At 35.7% G+C, this 25,399-nt stretch overlaps 1 protein-coding gene across 1 annotated transcript in view; it reads right to left on the bottom strand.

Moving 5' to 3' along the window:
- Positions 1–4,040: 4,040 nt before the first annotated feature.
- NAF1 (nuclear assembly factor 1 ribonucleoprotein) overlaps positions 4,041–25,399 on the bottom strand; it is a gene marked incomplete at both ends in the record, with an annotated part of 46,112 nt that continues 24,753 nt past the window's right edge. The window contains 5 exons of the mRNA XM_079714536.1: positions 4,041–4,498; positions 11,044–11,146; positions 14,268–14,319; positions 17,252–17,412; positions 22,827–22,909. Of these exons, the coding sequence (XP_079570662.1) occupies positions 4,041–4,498; positions 11,044–11,146; positions 14,268–14,319; positions 17,252–17,412; positions 22,827–22,909 (857 nt within the window). The remainder of the gene's footprint in view (positions 4,499–11,043; positions 11,147–14,267; positions 14,320–17,251; positions 17,413–22,826; positions 22,910–25,399) is intronic.

Here is a 25,399-nt window from a genome sequence, read left to right as displayed (position 1 = left end):
TCCGCCTGCTGATGCAGGGGACATGGGTTCGTGCCCCGGTCTGGGAGGATCCCACATGCCACGGAGCGGCTGGGCCCGTGAGCCATGGCCGCTGAGCCTGCGCATCCGGAGCCTGTGCTCCGCAACGGGAGAGGCCACAACAGTGAGAGGCCCACGTATCGCAAAAAAAAAGATGAGATGTAATTTCATTGCTGCTAGTAGCTCAAAACAAGTACTTTGGCCTGATAGGTGGTATTAAGAAAATATTTCTCAACCTTAATCTCAGGCGCAGTATAGTAATTGTTTCCATAGGGTTTTTTGGGGGATGGAACATAAATGCTACATAAATGTAGGATCTGATTAGGTCAGAATGTCAAGTAGAGAATGGCTTTCGGAATACTGGCAATTTATCTGTAGTGAAGGACACAAATGTGTACTGTTGTTTTACCCTGAATGTATTAAATCATAAATATAGTGCAGACTGTATTAAATCATAGTGTATCTGCAACATAACCTGACAATGATTTCTCATTTTTTTTATTTTCCAGCTTGCATTCTATTAAAAGTATCTAGTTTTAAAGTTACACCTGAGAGATTACTATTGGAATTAAATATGCAACGTCAGAACGAAGATTTTATGAACGCAAATTGTGTGAACATACAAAGTAATTCACTCTACAAAACGTTAATCTAGTTAATTCTTTTCTTAAAAAGACCTAGTATTTAGCATACTTATTTTCCCTAGCACATAAATACAGAAGTACAAGACTATTTATTCTGATGAGCTTGTGAAGATAGTGTGCTAAGTGTTTTCTCAGGTACCCCAGCCAAGCAGTGGGGGTGAGAGGTAAACATGTAACAAATTATTTCTCTTCCTCTGCTATGTTCCCTGACTTGGGTCATCATCTGGAGTGGGGAAGGATTGCCTTTTTCCACAATAGAAATCAACAACAGATGTTGTGTAAAGTAACTGGTAGAAAGCATTAAGCCAGTTAATCATATTGCCTTAAAATGTTTAAATTCATAATATTGAATGCAAATGCCAATTATTGTTGAAATAGAATATATATAAATGACACAGTATGTCTGAGATTTTCTCTCTCCCCAAATCATTAAGAAAACTTGTCTGTAAAAAATACACTAAGATTTTTCACACCTGGGGATTTTAAATACCACCTCTTTTTTTATCAAATAGTTTAAAATTATAGTAGATTGGAACTCAGATTCTACTCATTTCTTATTCATCAAATATCTTGAAATTTTAATATACTTAGTTTCACCAACTCCAAGCAAGGAAAAATAGCACAAAGGGAGTGAGGTGGAGGGCAGGGAGTAACAAATCAGAATGGGAGGGAAGAGGGGAAGAGAAAGAGGGAAAAGGAAGCATCCTGAAGTCAACACCCACAAGAGTGGAGACCCTTGCACACAGGCCCCTGCCAGTGCATCCAACTAGTACTGATAATAGGGTCTACTAATCAGCTACACAGCAGAGATGGGTACATTTTAGGATTTAACTTTATGACTTGACCACAAGGCTTTTGAGAAATGTGTTTTGCTAAGTTTTGAAACTGTACCTCCTCTTCTAGGTCTAGGCAACCTTAACCCAGTTCTTTCAATATTTATTTCTAATATTGGACAAGTCATCCAATGACCATGGACCTATCTTTTCCATTAAAGAAAAAAAAGAGAAGAGTTACTCACCTTAATAAATATACTAGCCTAGGCCATAATTTAAATTTCATTTTGCCATATTTACAACTGTAGACATGCAAAAACATTATCTATAGTCAATCATGTGAATGTCAATCTACTTTGTTATAGGAAAAGTCTTACATAAAAAATTCTCTATTTGAGATGAGAAACGGTGTGTGAAGAACATTAAGTATTTACCTTTAGATCAGCTAGTAGTTGATCTAGGGCCACATGATTTTAAAAGCAGCACTGCAAGATTAAGCTTGGGATGATGAAGGCTGTAATATTTCTCTCTTCCAAATGAAAGAGACAACTTGGTTCCTCCTCTTAAACTCCAAAGATGCATACAGCTGAAAAAATACAACTCTGAGAACCAAGTAAGATGCCAAGGATACAATTTAAGTAGCCAGTTTTATCTCTCTCTTCTTCCCTATCAACTCCCCACACCCTCACCACCACCCCAAACAGAACTCCCTTCAGTCCCTGAGTGAAGGGCCAAGAAGCTGGAGTAGATACATCTACCCTGAAATCTATACAGAGGAAATCCTGAGATTCATCACCTGCAGGTACCTGGTACAAGTGGTTTCCTAGGTCTCATCTCAGATATACTGAATTTGAATCTGGGGATGAAATCCAAGAATGTGCACTTTTAACAAACCATCCAAAACTCAAGTGATTTTTGAAGTTTCAAAAGCCTTGAATTAAGTATAGAGAGGAAGGCAAGTTGGATCTAAGTGTTTAAGGTAGCGGCTTAATTGAAACCAGAAATCAAATGGTATGGTTCAGCTCTAAGTTTCTTCAGATATTAAATAACTACTGTCAAATATCTACCGACTACTTTTGGACAGAGGTCTAAAGATTTTCTAAATGCCATGGTGATTATAACAGCTTACTGATTTGCTGTAACTGGATGGCAACATCTCACTCTTCCCATTTTTATAAAGAAGTTTTGGGGTTTTCTTAGTGTTCTTAGATATAATCTCACGTAACTCTTACAATATTCCATCAACCAGAAGACTGTGCCATAATCTATGAAGGCAACTCCTAAAGAGAAGCTGCAGTAATGTTTCAAGAAAGAAATATAAAGCACAACATGATAAAGCCAAGGTACTACCAGAGCAAGAACCTCTCATCTTATTACCCAGTAACCCTGAAAAGAGTCTCCTCAGCCCACAGGGAGGCGAAGTGGGGTCTCGGTGCAACCAGAGCACAGGGGCTTGTGATACATTAGCAGATTACCCCAATGTGCATACAAGTACTATTTTGTAAGAGTGTCAAGGAACAAAAGATTGAAAAACACCAATTTAGTAGAAAGTGCTGGTCTGAGGATCAGAACTAGGTTTAACTCCTTGCCACCTCACTGGCAACCTTAGTGACTTAACTTCCCTGGAGTCCCTAGTCAGGTTGCTCCATACTTATTAAATTAGGACTAGTTTTGGCTATTCCCAAGGCCTCTTCTATCTCTCAAATTCTCTAATTTCCTTACGTTTATGTTTCATGAGTACATGAATCATGTAAAATAATACTCACTGGTCATTTAATTAAAAACTCTAAATTCAGTCTGTCGTTCAATAGATATTTATTAAGTACTTAGTCTGTGCCAGGCATCCGAGAATCTGGGAAACAGATATGGAAGACACAGTCTCCTAGTGTGGCAGTAAATACATGTTACTGTGAATAAATAACATATTTTATTGTGAATAATCCTTGTGTCTCTTTACGTCGTTAAACAGTAAAGCCTACTGGATCATGCCCAAATAATGGAAATTTGCATGGATAATGGAAAGCCTGCCTGTGAAAAATAAATAAATATTAACTTTAATTATAGACGGCTTCTGCCAAGACGTAAGGCTTTTCTTCTTTGTACCCTTCACTTACTTAAAAAAAAAAAAAGACATTTACGTTTATTAGTAAACTGCATTTACAATGAAAATCAATTTTCAAAGTGTAAGTTTATAAAAATAGTTTATTTTAAAGACTCTCAATAGGACTTAACATCTTATTTTCAGATATACCAAAAACATAATCAATATGCTCAGTACATTTTAATCCATGATGAAAGTTGCTCCAGATCTATTATTATTAGATCTACACATACTGTTTAACTGGGTGGTGTTCAAAGTTTTAATACCACATAATTGGATCCCCCCCAAGTTTAATGTTAAATTTTCATGAATACAATTTCACAAAGATTACAATATATATCAACTTACAACTGAAGGAACCATTTAATAATTTACAATGTTTTAAAAATCTAGCTACATAATCTCTTTAAAAAAAAAAATCCTTCCTATATATGTGTGTGTGCATGTGTGTATATATATATATATATATAAAGTCCACATTTCTCAGGAAATGCATACATCCACCTAATAGTAAGGACCAAAATGAGAAGCATTACTATCTACAGAAGAGGAGGGGGGAGGCAGAGGTGGGGGGGGCGGAGGTGGGGGGAGGGAGTACGGTAGGGGAATTAACTGGTGAGGCGCCACAGTAGGGGCAGCCCAGCCCATGTTTGCAGGTGCAGGCAGCGGGGGTGGTGGAGGGGGAGGGAGTGAGAAGTTACGCATGTCAAACCCGGGAGGAGGGAAGGGATACTGTGGCATCATAGGGCCATCCTGTCTCTGGGGTGGAAATCCTGAAGTCTCCTGAGATACCATGTGCTCTGAGTTATAAAACTGTGGAGGTGGGGGCCTGCCAGGACAAGACCGAGGATATCTGCCCCAGGAAAACCCTCGTGTGAATTCTCTGCTGTGATATCCTTTTGAAGGCTCTGAAGCAGAGTTATGAACATTCCAATTCTGATGTACTTCTGCAAACTCTTCACCTTTGGGGAAAAAAGCATAAAAACAAAATTAAAATTAACTTTAATATATCAAAAAACACTGTTTAGGGGCTTCCCTGGTGGCACAGTGGTTGAGAATCTGCCTGCTAATGCAGGGGACACGGGTTCGAGCCCTGGTCTGGGAAGATCCCACATGCTGCAGAGCAACTGGGCCCGTGAGCCGCAACTACTGAGCCTGCGCGTCTGGAGCCTGTGCTCCGCAACAAGAGAGGCCGCGATAGTGAAGAGGCCCACGCACCGCGATGAAGAGTGGTCCCCGCTTGCCGCAACTAGAGAAAGCCCTCGCACAGAAATGAAGACCCAACGCAGCCAAAAAATAAAATATAAAAATAAATAAATAAATAAATAATAAAAGAATACCGCTAGAGGCTTCTATGCCCCTAGTAAGAAAGAAAAAAAAAACATTGTTTAAAATTTCAATAATGTCTTCTTTAACTTCCAGTATACCTTACAGTAATTAAAATTTTATAAGGCTTAAAATTATCAATTTTAAATGAATCCAAAAGGCTAGAGATCAGGAAACGGAAAGCAAGACCAAACTTTGAGACAATAACCATTTGATTTCAGCCAAACACCACAGAGAAAACTGGACAGGAACCTCACTCACACTCTCAAAGGCTGAGTAAGGGGCCTGGCTAGCCCTCCCAACCAGGGTGGTCAGAAGAGGCTGAGCAGGGAGCCAGTTCCCAGCCTCCCCTCAAAGACAGTGGAGACCTCATGGGGAACCTGGACTTGCATTTCCAAGAGCAGTAACACAGTGTTCCTCCACTTCCTGTACTTGGGGTGGAGTCAGAGAAAACCTAGGAGAGCCAGGACTTTCATCAGTGCCCAGCATAACGAGGCCATCCCCCATGGTGTCAGGAGCAGTAACGTGGCACTCTTACCCCCACCAGACACAAAAGGAGGCCTGCCCGGAAGCACTCTTACCCCCACCAGACACAAGAGGAGGCCCGCCTGTATGCAGCAGTAATGATTCACCCCTGGCTTCAGATGTCAACAGAAGTTATAAACAAAAGCTTAACTCCTATCCCCACCTGGTAGTAATAATAATAATGCAACCTCCCTCCTTTCCCCGCCAGAACAGTTTTAAAAACAAAAACAGCATAATAACTAATATGTCCACGTTTCAATTAAAAACCACTCATCATACCTAGAACCACAAAGATTTGAAACTCAATGAAAAAGGAAAACTAATTGAGGCCAACATCAAGAAGACAAAGATAGATGTTAGAATTATCAGAGAAATGTTTTTAAGTAGTCATCATAAAAACACTTCAATAAAAAATGAGGAACACACTGAAACAAGTAAAAAATAGAAAGCCTCAGCAAAAAAAAAAAAAATACAAAGAAGAAAAATAAATTTCAGAACTGAAAATTTAATAATCAAAATTAAAAACTGAAGGGAGGATTCAACAGTAGAATGAAGGGACAGAAGAAAGAAGATAGAACAACGAAAAGTATCTAGTCTGAAAACAAGAAAGGAAATAAACTGGGGAAACAGTGAAGAGAGAGCTTAAGGGATCTGTGGGACTGTAACAAAATAACTAATATTTACATCTTCAGAATCCTAGAACGAAAGGAGAAGAAAAATGAGGGAGAAGATGTACTTCAAGAAATAATGACTGAACACTTCTCAAATTTGGCAAAAGACATAAACCCACAGATTCAAAAAGCTAAATGGATCTTAGTCAGGATAAACCCAAAGAAGTCTACACCAAGAAACATCACAAACTTTAAAAAACTAAAAACAAAGAAAGAAGATGAAAGCAGAGGAAGAGAGAAATGATACCTTACCCACATGAAAAAAACAATTTGAATGACAGTAGATGTCTCATCAGAAACCATGGAGGCCAGAAAGAAGTGGCACAACATTTTTCAAGTGCTAAAAGAAAACTGGCAATCTAGAATTCTATACTGAGTGAAAACATCCTCAGGAAAAAGGGAAATCAAAGACTTTCTCAGACGAAGAAAAGCTAAGAATTTATCTCCAGCAGACCTACCCTAATAGAATGACTAAAGCAAGTTCTCTAAACAGAAACAATAAAAGAAAAGACCGTAAGACATCCAGAAGGAAAGAAGAACACAGTAAGCAAAAACAGGAGTAAATACAAGAGAATTTCCTTCTGTGACTGAGTCTTCTAAATTTTGTTTGATGGCTGGAACAAAAATTATAACCGCTAATGTGATTCTTATTATATAGGAAACATTAAAGCAATTTATATTATTAACAAGGGAAAATAAAGGGACATATAGAGAGGCGAGGTTTCTACACTGCACTCAGACTGGTAAAATGACAACAGCAGATTGTGATAACTTATGTATATAAAATTTAAGACCTAAAGCAACCATTGAAAGAAAACCATACTAACTGATACAATCCACACCACAGATAAATGCAAATGGAATTCTAAAAAATGTTACAGTAACCACAAGCAGGCAGAAAAAAGACAACAGAGAAATAAAAACTAGAGAGAATACAGAAAAACACAGATTTAAGGCCCTAACATATCAATAATTACATTAAATATAAATGGTCTAAATATACCAATTAAAACACAGAAGTTGGCAGAGTGGATTACAAAACATAACTACAATCTACAAGAAACATTTCAGATGATCCAGTCATGTTGAAAGTAAAAGGATGGAACAAGCTACAATATGCAAACATTAATCAAAAGAAAGAAGGATTATATACATTAATAGCAGATAAAAGAGGCTTCAGAGCAAAGACTGGGACATTTTATAATGATAAAGGGGTCATCTACCAAGAAAATATAGTAATCCTAAATATGCATGCCCCAACCACATTCTCTCTCTCAACAACTGACAAAACAGCTATACAGAAAATCACTAAGGCTAGAGAAAATTTCAATACCACCATCAACTAACAAGATCTAATTGACATTTATAGAACACTCCACCACACAACAGCAAAATACACATTACTTTCAACTGCCCAAAATCATATTCCTAGATAGAGCATATTCAATAAAACTTTTTTAAAAATGTAGAATTGAAATCATACAGATTGTGTTCTCAACCCACAATGGAATCAAAAATAGAAATCAATAACAGAAAGATTACAGAAAAATCTCCAAACACTTGGAAAGTAAATAATACTCTTCTAAATAATCCATTGGTCAAAGAGGATGTCTCAAGGTAAATAAAAACAAACAAAGGAACATTAAGCTAAATCACAATAAATAAAACACACCAAAATCTGTGGAACAAGTTTAAGCAGTAAAGTCTTAAATAAATAAGCTCCCACCTCAAGAACCTAGAAAAACCAGAACAAAATAAACCCAAAGCAAGCAGCAGAAAGTTAATGATAAAGAGCTGAAAGAATGAAACTGCAAATAGAAAAATAAAGAAAATTAAATGACATAAAGAACCGGCTCTGTGAAAAAGCAACATAATTGGCAATCCTCTAGGCAAAACTGACAAAGAAATAGAAGACACAAACGATCAGTATCAGGAAAGACATCAAAAGGATGTTAAGGCAATACTGTAAACAACTCTACACATATTACTTGACAAATTAGATGAAATGGACCAATTCCTTGAAAAACACAACCTACTATAATCTATCCAATGTGAAAAAGATATCACTATTAAGGAAATTGAACTTGTAATTAAAAGTCTCCCAAAAAAAGATAACTCCAGTCTGAGGTGATTCACTGGAGACTTTTTACTAAACATTTAAACAATTAACACCAAATCTACAAAATGTTTTCAAGAAAATAATAATAAAAAAAATTCCCAAGTCATTTTATGAAGCTAGTAGAAATCTTCTGCTGACATCAAAACCAGGTAAAAAAAAAATGAGAGGGACAGAGAGAGAGAGAGAGAGAGAGAGAGAGAGAAGGAGAGAGAGAGAGAGGAAGAAAAAGAAAGAAAGAAAGAAAGAAAGCGAGAAAGAGAGAAGGAGAGAGAGAGAGAGGGAGAAAAAGAAAGAAAGAAAGAAAGAAAGAAAGAAAAAGGAAAGAAAGAAGGAAAGAAAGAAAGAAAAAAGAAAAGAAAGAAAGAAAGAAAAGGAAGGAAGGAAGGCAGGAAGAAAGAAAGAGAAAGAAAGACCAATATTCCTCATGAATATAAACATAAAAATCCTCATCAAAATATGAGCAAAATTCAACAACATATACAAAGCACGGTTTATTCCCATGATGCTCATTCAATATTCTAAAACCAATGTAATCTACTTTATTAACAAAGTAATGAAAAAGTCATGTGATCTTATCAATCAATGCAGAAAAACAATTGTCAGAATTTAAAATTTTGACAAAATTCATGATTATGAAAAAAAGCTCAGGGAAAACAGAATTAGACAGAAACTTCCTCAACTTGATAAAGGACATCTACAGTACCCCTACACCTAACATTATACTTAATAGTGAAAGACTGAATGTTTTCTTCTATGACCAGGAACAAAACATATTTACTCAATATAGTGCCACAAGTTATAGATAGTAATGGTGAGAAACAGAGCTAAATATGCATACAGACTTGGGGGGGGGGCATTGTTCTTATCTGCCATTGACATAATTGTCTACATTGAAAACCTCAAGGGAGAAACTCCTAGAACTAGTGAGTTCAGCAAGCTCACAAGACACAAGCTAAACATACAAACAGTAATTGTATTTCTGTATTCTAGAAATGAACACACGAACACGAATTTAAAAATGCAACACCATTTACAGTGATTCCCAAAAAATGAAATACTCAGGTGTATATCTAACAAAAAAATGTACAGGACTCGCATTCTGAAAACTACATAATGTTGGTGAAAGAAATTAAAGAGATCTAAATTAATGGTGATGTATACCATGTTTGTGGAATGGAAGACTCAATACAGTTAAGATGTCAATTCTCTCCAAACCAACATACAGGTTTAACCCAATTCCTATCAAAATCCTGGCAAGACTTTGTCAATATAGGGAAGTTTATTCTAAAATTCATATGGAAAGGCAAAGGAACTAAAATAGCTAAAATAATTTTGAAAAGTTTCAGAAAAAAAGAGAGAAAATCTTTAGGATGTAGGTCTAGGAAAGAAATTCTCAGGCTCTATAAAAGCAAAGCAGATAAACTGGGCTTCATCAAAATAAAAAATTTTTGTTCTTCAAAAGATCCTTTTATGAGGATGAAAACACAAGCTATAGACTGGAAGAAATTATGTACAAACTTTCATAACTCAAGAGTAAAACACAGAAATACAATTAGAAAATGGGCAAAAGACATGAACAAATACATCATTGAAGAGATACACAGATAGCAAATGAGCTCATGGAAAGCTGTTCAATATCATTAGCCACTAGGAAAATACAAGTTAAAAATCACAATTACATATCATTACATACCTATCAGAATGGCTAAAATAAAAAATAATGACAATACCAAATGCTAGTGAGAATGCAGACAAACTGGGCCACTCATACATACACTGGTGATAGGAACATAAAGTGGTAAAGCCACACGAAAAACAGTATGGCAGTTTCTCAAGAAACTAAACATGCAACTACAGTGGACCCTTTAAATAACATGTGTTTGAGCTGCACAGGTCCACTTATAAGCAGATTTTTCTCAATAAATACATACTATACTATCCAGGGTTGGCTGAATCCACAGATGCATAGCTGCGGATACAGAGGACCAACTATAAGTTATACACAGATTTTCAACTACATTGGGGTGTGTGTGTGTCAGTGCCCCTGACCCCAAAGTTGTCCACTTGCAACGGTACCATATAACCCAACTGTACTCTTGGACATTTATCCCAGAAAAATGTGAAAAATCTGTGTTCACATAAAAATCTGTGCACAAACGTATAAAGCAGCTTTCTTCATAAAACCCCAAACTGTAAACAACCCAAATGTCTTTCAATGGATGCATGGTTAAACCACCTGTGGTATATTCACACCACAGAATGTTACCCTGGAATGAAAAGAAACTTGATACATACAACAATCTAGATGATTTCCAGAAAATGGTGCTCAGTGACAAAACCCAATCACTAATTTATATAACCATCCTTGACAGGACAAAATGTATCACAGAAATGGCCACAGATCAGTGGCTGTCAGGAGCTGAGGAAGAGGGAAGTGGATGTGGATATAAAAAGGCAACATGAAGACTTTCTTCTGTGATTGCATTATGTCAACAGGAAATAAAACACCTTGACTTTAGCTTAAGCACCACATCATTTAATTCTAAAAATGGAAGCAAACAGCTTTCTAAAAAAAAAAAAAAAGAAAAGAAAAAAAGTACTGATGAGTACAAATGATTCTACCAAGGCTTAGTTTGCCTTTTACCCCTAGGAGCCATTTTTACATCCATGAGCCTGAAAAACCACCGATGAATATCCCCTGTGACTCTCCCACCACATCGCATGCTGTGTGTAATGCCTCCAATGCTAGCCAGATGCCAGAGCATAAAGAGAAGACCCCCAGATGTTTCCCTCAGTTTTATTACTGAGGAACTTATATAGATGTAAATGAAGATGAAAAAATGACTATATATTACATTTAACTCACCTGGTTCATTAAATTCAGATCTGAATTTCTTCCGGCCTTGAATCTGAGATTTTTTTCTCTGTTTGGCTTCTTTTTCCTTTTCATCATCACTGAAATCTAAGGCCTTGCACAGAAAAATAGATTTATGTCACATGCATTTACCAATTCAATGGTATATATTTAACAGTGACCCTGACAGAAAAGTTACCCTTTTCAATACTTAATATTTACCAGTAATATTCAAATCAGATATGATAGAAAAATATTTTCTGATAAATGCCTAATGACTCTAACACAGAAGATGAGTACTGAAGATTTTTTTATATTGTTTTGTTTTGAATTCCTAGGAAGTTTCAGATAGGTAACTTTAAAATGCTGATCTTAAACACCCTTCAGATACGAGTATTCCTAGCTAGAAATCTGACTGCCAGCTTAGAGTCACGATTCATCAGAGTGCCAGCTGCCAAACAATTCGAAAGACAGGAGTAGTGAGGAATAAGCAAATACATAAATTATCAGATCTAATATAAAAATGGAAGTGAATGTTATACCCTTCATCATTCAAAAATTTACACACACCCATTATATGCCAGGCACTGTTTTAAACACTTTATAGGGATTAATTATTTTAATAATACAATGTGAGGTATAGTAAGGGATATAAATAAATAATAAGGCAAAGTAAGGGTGGGGAAAATCACTAGGATGCTCTTTGGATAGGACCGTAGGAAAAGTCTTTGATAAGTAGATACATGAATGACTCAACTTCCAAGAAGAAATCATTTTAAATTACAAGAGGGAAAATTCAGATGTCACTAAGAATTGGGATCCACTGTTACAGCCTACCAAAAACCAAGACCTGTTAGCTATGTATAACTTCTATGATTTCTTGGAATTCAGGTATTTTACTATCTTATTAATTTCAGAAAACAATTACTATGTTTTGTTAAAAAAAATACAAAAGCAGGGTCACTGTGTATACATGTCTTCCCTAATTAAAAGGAAGAAATAAAATACATATGAAAGGTTCTGTATGGGATTTTCAGTATGATCTTGGTGAAATATATTCTAGATTGAATCTTCCATGAACCAAGAGTTGATCTGCCTCAGAATCTATAATCAAATTCAAAAACATCAACTAATTTTAGTACCTTGAAACACATGATCTTCTATTACTGATCTTTAATGTACTAAAAATTTTAAGCTCATGTTAGATTTGGTATTGAGCCAGACACTAGAAAGTATTGAGATCAGATGGAAGACACTGCTTTCTCTGAAACGGTTCAAATGAGAAAACAGATAAATAAGCCAATAAACAAGTGCTATGACAGTGCTCTGGGATTATGGGGCTACAGAAAGAGGAAAGAGGGCAAGGAAGACTTGATACAGGAGACCCAGGATGAATCTCTGATGATGAGTCAGCAATGAACAAGGGGAAGGAAGCTTTTGGTGGGTGGGGGATACGTGCAAAGGCACCGTATATTAGAGAAGTACAAATGGTTCTCTAAGGCAAAGCGAAAGCTTCTTACACAGCAAACTTTGAGATGATGAAATTGGAGAAGTTAATAAAGACCCTTATGGGGCCAGTTTAAATAACTGGGCACTATCCTAAAAAGCAGGAGGACACCATTGTAAAGCAATTATACTCTAATAAAGCTGTTAAGAAAAAAAAAAAAGCAGGAGGGATGTATTAAAGGATCTTAGCTGGCAATAGTTTATTTTAGAGCGACTACTTTGGCAATATTTTGCTACCACCTCACAAAATCAGAGAAAAATTCACATTTTTCTTATAAATTAAATTTGCATTCACTGAACACATTTATTCAACTCAAATTATGTATTCATGTTAGAAACGGATGTGGAGATGAGTAAGATGTATTCACTATTATGCTCCTTTATCCCAGTTCAGTATTTCCTATTTTCAGGGCACGATTTTTTTTTTTAAGTTCAAACCCCGCAAATTCCAAATTCTAGTCTACAATTAAGACCAGGCAATAATCCTATACTACAAAATCTGATCATTATAAAATTTAGAATCTCAGAGTTTCTCATATTACGGAAATAGAGACGTCCAGTCGACTACTTGGAGAAAACAATTCCCATGAACTATGTTGTGATTTAATTTTAAAATTAACCCAATCAAACCAATTTTATAAACTATTAACAATTCCATAATTAACAACTTTAATGCTTAGGTCTAAAACAACAGGGATGTATTAGAATATCTGGATTTCACAAGAAATATGTTTCAAGACCTTTGTGAAGCCCCAAATACTAATTTAAGATGTCCTGAACATAACTAAGAACATTAAGTGAATCTTCAGGGTCTTAGTGGAAATCACATGTACACATGACACAAATCAGAAAACATAATCCCATGGCAGTGTGGATACTAAACTAGGACTGCTCACTGATTAAGTGACTATGTAAGTGGGCACTCCCTGACTCATGCTCCAGCAAAATCAGAAATTAACATAGACCATGAACCTTCAGCACTGTTTGAGACCATCTGAAATGACCAAAATTGAATCTAAAATACCAAGAATTTACAAAACTGAGCAACTTCATCAGAACTACTGAGCACATTTAAAAACTCCCACTTATAATAATTACAATTTTTCTTTTATACTGTATAAATTCACACTATTTTAATAAATGTATAACTAACTCACTGCTGTAATTTTCGTATTTTAATAACTTGAAGACCATATATATCAAGCTACTTTGAGACATAAAAATAGTCTTGCTGGCATGGATTTAAGAAAGAAATACAAGAACACTCTTTTTAGGGAGGTAATTATACTGTAAAAGATGGAGAAGTAGGTAGACTGTAATGATTTTGTACCTCCAAAAGAAAGGCAGCTTATTAAAAGCACCATCAATAAATGTGATGGTGTATAATCACGTCCCACATGGTGAACTTACTAAAGAAAAAAACTTTTTTTTAATAATGACAATTCTGCCTTTGCCAGGCCTCAACGAAATTGATAAAAATAGGACATTTTAAGGAAAATGATATGCTGATAATTATTAAAATGTGACTGAAAACTTTTTTTCCTGAAATGATCACAAACGCTGGGCGGTATAAAAGCCATCTGGGACAGGGGAGAGCACATAGGCTGGCAAAAGGCAGTGTGACTGGTGAGCAGCCTTGAGGACCTCCTTCAGGCCAAGAATGATGGATTTATAAGATCGAGTCCTACCTTCCTCTCTCAAATACTGTGTAAAAAGACTTATACGTGTACCTCTGGTGGTGGTTCTTGATCATTCTTCCATGATGCATCTGATCCCCTATCCCTAGGGGGAAAACAAAGGTCAAAGGGTCAAGGTACTTACTAAGATTTTGTTAAGTGCTTATAACCTAATAGTATGGAAAATAATAAAGTAGAAGACCTAAGCTTAATCTTAATTTGCAATATATATGAAAATAAGAGCAAAGAATAAAGGCTCATTTTTGTGTTCTTTACCTCATTTAAGAAGATGTGGGAAAGGCACACGTAAATATTAGGAGCGGGGAATCAGAATGAGAAGCCGAGGCTGTGTTGTGCACGGCAAAGTGGTTCTGCAGTTCCTAAGTAGCTCCAGATGCTCTGACTTTGACTGATAGTTTCATGATACCTGAGCTCAGCTCATTAACTTCCTTCAACAGATGCTTAACCAATACCACAACGTCAAAATGCTGTTCCAGGTGCCAAGGACACAAAAATGAATATGAGGCATTCCCTTGTCTAAGACTTTACAGGTTCAACAACAGAGATCACAACATGAGATTCTTCTTCCTCAATTTACCTGAGGAATATCAGCGATCCTCCCTGAGTAACCAAGGCTTGCTCTAAGACTGACTCTCAAAGAAGAGAGGGTGAGACAAAGGGCATCTAGTCTGGGGAGGAGGAGGAGCTTTGGAGACCCTGAGGACAGTATCATCACAAGCATTAACTACTTTTGGTGGAAAGTTTTACACTCTATGACCAACAAAAGCACGTACATCTATTATAAGTATAATTATAATTTCTGAAACCTCATTTTTACTCTTATCTGGTTAATCTTCTTGCTTTCAGAGTTTGACAATATTTGTTATTCAATTACATTAAAATATTACAAGGTATTGGGAGTAGATTTTGTCCTCCCTGCTTGAAACCAAATCTCAAAAATAAATGGAAGATTCTCAGGAATTCATTAAAATAATTAATCCATTAATCCACCATCCATTAAAATCAATTTACAGATGCCTGTGGGCTGGCACGACATGAAATCATTAAGTTTGCTCTAAAATTTTAATTCAGAATTTTGACATTATATACAATTTATATCAATGATTTTTCTGCTTTTAATTATCATCTTACACCCATGCATTTATCATAGCTCCAGGACTCCTTTTTGTATGGATACCATCTGATGGCCTGCAGTGCCCTTAGTGTGGAATCTTAAAGATGTAAATGGTAAAAGCTCCCCAAGTAGGGTATCACCACAGAAAATCAAAATCTACTATAGAAAAGATCAAGCAACATTTCAAACAGCATCTTTAACAAAAGACTAAGTTCATGGGAAGCTAAGATTAAAATAGCCTTACTAGAAAAAGGTAAGCTGGAGAGAACCTAAACTTCTGCACCTCAAAGGCAAAGGAGTCCCCATGACTGACGCAAAAAATGCAGTCTAGAACAGAAGTCTTTGTCAGGCTGGGTTTCTGCAGGGTGGGCTCAATTTCCCAATTCTTTAGTTTCTTGTTCTTTCTTTCTAGGACAAAATTCTTGTTTGCAAATCAGTACAAAGACTGCTTCTAAATCTATCTAAAAACATCTTCAGAAAACCTTTTCAACCTATCTATTTTTAGCTAAAATATTTTATCTGTTAAAAGCTAAATATATGGCACATCCAGAGCAAGAGCCTAATATTCAAACAGAATGAAATGCTAATTATTTAAGGCATGATTTTAAAACATAGTAAAACCTTTATGACTTTGTTGTCTATTTAATTCACCTTTCTTGTCAACATTTAGAAAAACTAACCTTATGCAACCTGAAGAACACTTTAAGTTCCTTCAGATAATCGTGTGGATTCTTAAACATGAGTTTAATCAATTATCAGGAATAAAATGTTCATCTCATTTCAGAGATTATTTCCAATAACTGAAACTCAGACTGGATTTAATATGTAGGTGGTAGAGAGGCCTTCTTGTGGCCTGCAGCTGGGACTGGCACCAGGGTTTGACAAGCACCAGGGTTACTACTCACTGTTAGCTCCTGCAAAAACCACACCCCTAATGCTTCACCTGTATTTCAAGTTTCCAACTGAAAGACAGCTAGATTTCAAAGGGACCTTTGTGACAAACTGAGTGCAAAGTCTTTTCAGATTTAATATCTACTCTCTGCCAATCCCTTGAGGTCTTTTCTTCCGCCCCTAACTGGGCAATACTTTTATTGGCTCATATTCATTACATCTTTCCAAAGCATTTAACTTATGTTTATAGAAAACGCTATTCTACTTGAATTCATATGTCACTGGTTTGTGCAAATTTTAATTATTTAATTATAATAAAAAACCTAACTGATATAAATAGCTCTACAGCTAACACCTGGCAACACAGTTTACACCTGGCAAATATACAGCTCATCGGTGGGAACAGAAATATTATCAGACACATGCCACAGGCATCATATAGCATATTTCATATAGCATCCAGACAGAAGGGAGACCATTGGTTTGCTGGTGAAGTCAACCCTGTTAACCATGGCTTGATACACAACACACATTTTAGTTCTCTCTTCTATTAAGTTTACAATTTATAAGCAACCTGAAATTTACTCATTTGCTTTTTTCTTCTTAAGAATTATAGTTTCATTAAATAGTGAAGCCTATGAATGTAATCCAAAGAAATTTTTATTTAAAATGGAAAAGTATTTTTTTAAAAAATTATAATACTAATAGTAAAGTAGCATATATATGAAAGAAGGTATATAATGGAAAAAATAATGAATTAAAATTGACAAAATGCATATGGCCCAAACATGCTCATACTAGTTGATCATGTCATTTTGGGCAAAAGATACAAATGATCTCGACCTATAAAGTCTGATAACAATTGTAGGTTTCAGAGATGTTACCAGGAAGACAAATGAACTCTTTGTTAGATAGATACCATTTTAACTACAAGAAACTATATCACTGAGAATTACTCCTAAAACATAAACATTATATAAGCAAAGAAATAGCATGCCAGTAAAGTACTTACTGTTTAAGATTTTCTGTGAATATATACTGGGTGAAGTCTTTCATTGATGGAGCAAAATACATAGTGTCCTTTATTTTAATACCGTTATTCTCAACGTGCTCTGAAGAATTAAACCGTAACACATAAAATGGATGTGCAACAGGTCCAAATATCTCAAATATCTATGAAAGAGAAGAAACATAAAGTTCTCCTTTCACTGCAAAATAAAGAAACCCGATAAACGTTTTCAAAGGTAATGCTGTCAATATAAAACCAATAAAAGTTTAAGTCATTTCTGTGTACTCATAAAGCCTTCATATTTTGATCATAAATGCATTAGCTTATTCCAGATTTCCTTTCTATGAATCTAAAATAACTGTGACAAGTTTGTTCCTTGCTAAATTTAAGTCATTTTGGTGGTACCAACTACCAACTAGACGCGAATAATAAATTTTTGTTTTTGTTATTGCTCATTTAAGTTATAAGATATGAACAAAAGAATTACAGTTGGTAATGTTTGAGAAATAAAATGTTGTCATTTTAAATCTTATGAAATGGAACTTTTAGATTCTTTTAGATTCAGTCACTTCTGTTTCCATAGAGTTGTTAACATTTTTATAATATTAAATGACATTTTTAATTCAAAAAGTAGTAAAGTAGATTTGCACTTGAAATTGTTTATTTCTCAAAAACCAAAGATACCATACAGCCTTTAACTTTTATGTAAAGGAACTGCTTTTAGCATATCTATTATTTTATTTTGAAAATGTTTTATAAATGATGAAAGGGAGCCTCTTGATTTCAAACTCTTCCCAATATATATGCCTGAGTTTTTAAATATGTTTCTGATAACAAATGTACATTATAGAAACTAGACCATGATCGGTATCAGTGTAGATTTTTCCAGTCTTTTTCCTATTAATAATTTTTTTCTTTTGAGACTCTATCATACTTTTGTATATTGCTCCGTTTTAACTATTTTTTAAAATTGAAGCATAGTTAATTTACAATGTGTTAGTTTCAGGTGTACATTAAAGTTATTCAGTAATACACATGTGTGTGTGTGTGTGTGTACTCTTTTTCAGATTCTTTTCCATTAGATTATTACAAGATGTTGAGTACAGTTCCCTGTGCTATACCGTAGGTCCTTGTTGTTTATTTTATATATAGTAGTACTGTGTATCTGCTAATCCCAAACTCCTAATTTATCTCGTCCCACCCCACTATCCCCTTTGGTAACCATAAATTTGTTTTCTATGTCTGCGAGTCTATTTCTGTTTTGTAAATAAGCTCATTTATATCATTGTTTTAGATTCCACATGTAAGTAATATCATACAATAGTTATCTTTCTCTGACTTACTGCACTCACTATGACAATCTCTAGGTCCATCGATGTTGCTGCAAATGGCATTATTTCATTCTTTTTCATGGCTGAGTAATATTCCATTCTATGTATATACCACATGTTTATCCAGTCATCTGTCAATGGACATGTAAGTTGCTTCCATGTCCTGGCTACTGTAAATATAGTGCTGCTATGAACACTGGGGAGCATGCATCTTTTACAGTGTTCTCTGGATATATGCCCAGTAGTGGGATTGCTGGATCATATGCTAACTCTACTTTCAGATTACTGAGGAACCTCCATACTGTTCTCCATAATGGCTGCACCAGTTTACATTCCCACCAACAGTGTAGGAGGGTTCCCTTTACTCCACACCCTCTCCAGCATTTATTATCTGTAGACTTTCTAATGATGGCTATTCTGACTGGTGTGAGATGATACCCCACTGTAGTTTTGACTTGCATTTCTCTAATAATTAGAGATATTGAGCATCTTTTCATGTGCTTATTAGCCATCTGTATGTCTTCTTTGGAAAAATGCCTATTTAGGTCTTCTGCCCATTTTTTGATTGGGTTGTTTATTTGTTTGTTTGGGTTTTTTTTTTTTTTTTCCAGTACGCGGGCCTCTCACTGTTGTGGCCTCTCCCGTTGCGGAGCACAGGCTCCGGACGCACAGGCTCAGCGGCCATGGCTCACGGGCCCAGCCGCTCCGCGGCATGTGGGATCCTCCCGGACCGGGGCACGAACCCGTGTCCCCTGCATCGGCAGGCGGACTCTCAACCACTGCGCCACCAGGGAAGCCCTGTTTGGGTTTTTTTTGACATTAACCTGTATGAGCTATTTGTTTATTTTGGAAATTAATCCCGTCGGTAGCATCATCTGCAAATATTTTCTCCCAGTCTGTAGGTTGTCTTCTCTTTTGTTTATAGTTTCCTGGGCTGTGCAAAAGCTTTTAAGTTTAATTAGGTCTCATTTGCTTATTTCTGCCTTTATTTCCATTACTCTAGGAGATGGATCTAAAAAAATATTGCTGCAATTTATGCCAAAGAGTGTTCTGCCTGTGTTTTCCTTTAGGAGTTTTATAGTATCCTGTCTTACATTTAACTCTTTAATCCATTTTGAGTTTATTTTTGTAATATCGTGTTATAGAATGTTCTAATTTCACTCTTTTACATTTAGCTGTCCAGTTTTCCCAGCACCACTTAATGAAGAGACTGTCTTTTCTCCATTGTAATATGCTTGCCTCTTCTGTTGTAAATTAATTGACCATAAGTGCGTGAGTTTATTTCGGGGTTTTCTATCCTGTTCCACTGATCTATTGCTCCCTTTTAAAACCTAAAGTTTCTTTAAGTTTTTCCATGTTAAATGTATTCTTCATAAGCATAATTTCTGTGGCAATTTAACACTCTTTTATGCATTTAGCAGAATTTATTTAATTTGTCTTATATTGTAGAACACTGAGACAGCTTCCAATCTGTTCAATATAAGAACTGATGCCCCATAATGAACACCTTTATCTGTAAATCTCTGTACTTCAGATTTCCTGAAAACTGATTTGTAAGGGATGGAATTATTGGAGCCAAAAGCATGATTATTATTAAAACTCTTGATGTAAGTTACTAAATAACTTTCCAAGTACCTTAGACCAATTTAAACCAACTGCATTAAAAGTACCTATCTTATTACATCCTCGGTTGCTGATTTTTGATTGTTAAAGTTCTCATTTGTTAAAAAGTAAAACAAAAAATAACAAAAACAAAACCTGCTTGAACAAATGCTCAAAACTAAATGCAAAGAAATTCAAGTTATATAGATATAACAGGTGATATAGGTTGGTCACTTTTTAAAAATCTCCTAATATTAAAGAACTCAACATTAAAAATGCAATTCCATTCACTAATTATCAAGAGGAACTAATCATTATTAGGATTAAAGTGCAAAAGTAGAAATTCAAATCTGAGGTTGCCCTCCTTACATCAGTGGGAAAGGGGGAGGGAGGTGGAAGGGGAAAAAAAATCAGACCACCTGGGTTGTAAACTCCACTTTGTTCCTTTTTAGCTATTGTGATTTTTGAGTAAATGGGGATAATTCCACTTCCTTACAGAGTTTCAGTGAATTTTAAAATATACACAAAATATTTGACACTGTAGCTGATCATTATTGTTATTGAAGAGGAGAGGGAAAAGGAAGGATGTGCAAAGGTTTAACATTAAAGGTAAAACCAATTTAGTGTCTGGATAAAATATGCTAAATATCTAAGAGATTCAATTTCATTTTCTGATCACTGGTTTGTTTAACTGATACTCTCAACCCTCCACATCTCCACCATTATCTTGGGGATTATTTCAAGGTGCTTAGATTTATAATCAAGTATTTTAGAAAGACTTCTCACTTCTTGAATTTACAAAGCTTTCTATGTAATTTGGAGAGAGATTTTTCTTTCTAGACTTATACAGCATAGCTGAAGTTAAAGATGTAAATATATTTTCATCTGACTTGTTCCAAGGTCAAATGACAGAAGGGCTGAGTATTAATATTATTCAGGACTGAAATTCAAATGTACTGTGGGATATAAGAGATGTGAGTCCAGAGGTTTTCAAAATTAGCGAAGTGTTGAGTATACTGAAATTGAAATTGTCTAAGTTAGCTATTAAAGAAAAAGGAACTGTCATGAAAATCATAAATAAAAGGAATCATGGAAATGATCAGTTTCAATTCAGTCAAGAAGAGCAGGAAGTACATTTCCCTTGCCTCTGCTACCTAGTCTCCCCTGAGGAGGCACAGCAGCCTGCCTGTGCATGAAGAGCTCCCTCCCCAGCAGTCTCCACCCACTTCCACTCCTCTCTCTCTCAGCAGCCTCCAAGGCTAAGCCCCTAGAATCTCTCTAATCCCTTACAAAGGCACCAGCAGTAAATAGGGTTTGTTCTGTATTGCAGTACTTCTTCCTCTGAATCAAAAGCACTGAGATCCATACTTGAAACAAAAGTACTAAGCCTAGGTATTTGAAAGGGAGAAAAGCACAGCACCATCCTTCAGTATTAAAAAGTCTTTCTTCTCTTTGCAAACTTTCTCAAGTATTGCCAAAAAGTATTAGCTCTAGGCCCCAATTAATTCTGCTGCTGACTGCTTTGCAATCATAAGAGACTCATTTCTCTTTGGTAAATTAGTCTGGTGACCTAAAAAGTAGGTAGTGCAGGGTAGCAGGACCCTGATAAAAGCCTGATCCCTTTCTAATTTGTGTTAGAATGGAATAACAGGAAAAGGCATATAGAAAAGGGAAAGTTATGTGAGTTGACCTAATAACATAGTTCAAAATACATGCTTTTTTCTGATTAAACACAAACTATATCTCTCCGAACAAAAAAAGACACCAACTGTTGCTTATCTAGGAAAAACTAAACCCAGAAAGTTGCTTCTCCAAAGATAGCAGCTGGTTTCTTACCTGTTTGTTTTCAACTCAATACATATTTACTCAGCATGTGTAATTTACAAAGGACTGTACTACACACAGTGGGGAGTCCCGAGGTGAATATAACTCCATCCCTGCTACCAGAAAAAGAACACCTGGTTGGTATTTACATTCTTGATCTTGGACGGTTTTACGTCCTCTGCTGACTGCTCTGAATTGTTATTTGCTGGGTAAAATGTGGGGTCTTTCCTCCCTCTTAAGGTTGGACATGCAGCATGTGGGGTTGTTCCATTAGTAAGCTGTTAAAAGGGACCCAACCTTTCGATGATACACATATTCATAACTCCCCAGAAAGTGCCTACAGTGACACTTTACTGCTATCACTGAAATCTTTTTCCACTTGAAAAATTCCACTCTCAGTTTCCACCTGAGGAAGGCAAAGCCTAAAAAGTTTTGAGAGCCACTATTCAAAGGGCCTCACAAACCAAAAAAGTTTATGAACAACTATGCAGTGGAAAGTCTTCTGCACCTAACTGAGTACCTGGAGGAATTGTATCTTATTCAATACATAGACCCATTGCCTGGCAAACAACCTGAAAAAATCAGGAAAAAACTGTATACATGTGTATTTAATGACACAAACAGCAAAGGATAATAAGCAGTATTAAACCAATGTACAGACAGACATGAAGTATTGAAGAAAATCGGGAATGTACTAAAATTTGAGAGCTCTAGATTGCTCATGTACTAAGATTAATAAACTTTTTAAGATAGTGAAAGTCAGAAAAACCAATCAACAAAGAAACAGGATAATTAGTAGGATCTGAATTTTTTTTACAAACCTTTCCTGCTGCCTGTCGATCACTTTTAAAAACTACAGTCTCCTCATTAACTGGAGGTACGTTAGTCATAGATTCAATTATTACTGAAAAATGAAACAAAACAGATTATTTCAAGATTTAATCAGAAGATAATGTGGAATTTAAATGAGAATCTAGGCTTTAATTCCAACATAATTTCAAATGAAATTTAAGGTGGGATAATATACCTCAGTAACTATTCCTCCTGGATAAAAAAACAAAGTCTATTTATTACCAAGTAGCACAGGGAAATAAATTCTACATTATTTTATTTTATATGAAAGCTACAGTTCTAAGAAAAAAAAATTAAAGTACAAAATCTCACAGAAAATTGGAATCATCCATTAAGACAACAAATTCAAGCTGATCATTTTCTCAAGCAATTTTTACCCAAAAAATAATCTCACATTTAATCACTAACTCCTGTTTTAGAAGAAATTAGTCTTCTTTCTCACCCTAGAAATTCTTTTCTGCAAAGCACTGATTACTTACTGACATATGAAAAAGTTAGATTTTACAAATATATTTTCCTCTGAACAACTGAAGTAAGAATGATAGAACTCCCAGTAATTTTTATCATTTCCCTTCTCAAAGGGCAAAAAGCATTATTCCACTGGTCTAGCAGAACCTCCAATTCGTGTAAGTGCCACAAATGTCAAACAACCAATCTACCACAGCAAAGAGGAAAACACACACACCTCAAACAGACACACACACACACAATAATAGGTTCTTAGAAAATTAAGGCAACAAACAAGAATACTCTGTCACATTAAACAGATAATGCCATCTCCACTTGGAAAATTAGTGGAAGTATTGAAGTATTTCCACTTGAATATCCACTTGAAATATTAGTTCAGATTATTAAAATCCATTCAAAGATTTTCAATTGTATCCCAATGAATTTCAAGAGCTAGTGCTTCTAAATTCTGAACATGCACATAAGGAACAGATCACAGGTCAACAATTTTTGAGTTAGATCTGCTCTTGGAATAAAGATGACAAGGATAGGTAATAATAGTGAGCACTGACAGAATTTATTCTCAATCTTCTCTCCCTCCCAATCCCCCTCTCAAGGAGTCAAAAATTACATGAAAATTAAAAATCACCTAATCCAAAACCCTCATTTTATAGAAAGGTAAGAAAACAGTACTCAAGAGATTAACATGATTACATGGTCAAATCCAGACAGAACTATCACCACAACCTAGTGGACTAATACTTATTGTACACTCCTTTCTGTAAAAGGTCCAAATAATGTTAGATGTTTTAAGCTTTCCAAACAGAGTGTGCAACAAGCATGTATTGATACAACAGGAACATGTGCTGTTTGATTCATTACTCTTTATTCCCACCAGGTTGAAAATTTTGTTAAGTCTATTAAGATGTGTTATTCAAAACAGTATCCTCGAAAAGCATTAGTCCATGTGTATCATATAGTTTACACTTCTTTCCCTTGAGAATAAACATTATGACCTAAATTTCTTCTATATACATCAAGTCCAATAAATTCCTGTCTGACTTATTTGTACATACTAAATACCATAAGATAATTCAAAAACTAGTAAATGTAATGACTCAACAGTGATGTAAAGAGTTTTAATAATTATGATTTTTGTAAAAAAGTTTCATTTTAATTGGAATTTTCATTAATAAACTGCAAAATTATATAAGAATTAATTTTTAAAATAGTGATATGGACACATAAAAAGATCAAAAGATAGATTTCCATTTCTACCATTGACTGATCACAAGAGCAAGTGACCTGAATTTTTCTATGTTCCTTAAACTAAGGACTGGTGGACAATTTAGGTCTTTTTCCCAGTTCAAAAATCCTACGACTTTGGGACTTCCCTGGTGGTCCAGTGGTAGAAGATCCACCTTCCAATGCAGGGGACGTGGGTTCGATCCCGGGTCAGGGAACTAAGATCCCACATGCCATGGGGCAACTGGGCCCATGTGCTGCAAATTACAGAGCCCACACGCTCTGGAGCCTACACACCACACTAGAGAGAAGCCAGCATGCGGCAACGAAGAGCCCACACACCGCAACGAAAGATCCTGCACGCCGCAACTAAGACCCGACACAGCCATAAATAAATAAATAAATAAAATATTTTTTAAGAAATCCTATGACTTTGTCAACTCTGAGTCCTATTTTTAGGTGTCTATTACTAGAGAGGTAATGGTAGTGACATTAATTTCAAAGTCTCTCCTATACATACTTCACATCCTGGGGCTAAAAGAAATCTGTAGAATCTAGTTCCCACGTATTCCAGTGGGTTCATATTCCATGATATTAATATCGGTGTTAAATCACAGAACTTTCTAATTTACATGTTTATAAGATAAAAGCAAAGGCAATAGGCAGATTACCAGTCCTCTACCTACCACCCCACAAACAAAAAAAGACATCCACATCCTAATCCCTGAACCTGTGGATGTTACTTTATGTTAAAAAGGAGACTTTGCCGATGTGATTAAGGTCAAGGACCTTGAAACGGGAGATGATCCTGGATTACGTGGGTAGACCCCAACTAAGGAGTCCTTAAAAG

Source organism: Hyperoodon ampullatus (assembly GCF_949752795.1).
Source record: "Hyperoodon ampullatus genome assembly, chromosome: 1".
Classification (NCBI taxonomy): Eukaryota; Metazoa; Chordata; class Mammalia; order Artiodactyla; family Ziphiidae; genus Hyperoodon; species Hyperoodon ampullatus.
Note: the sequence above shows the minus strand (reverse complement) of the source record. Positions and strands in the feature narration are given on the sequence as shown.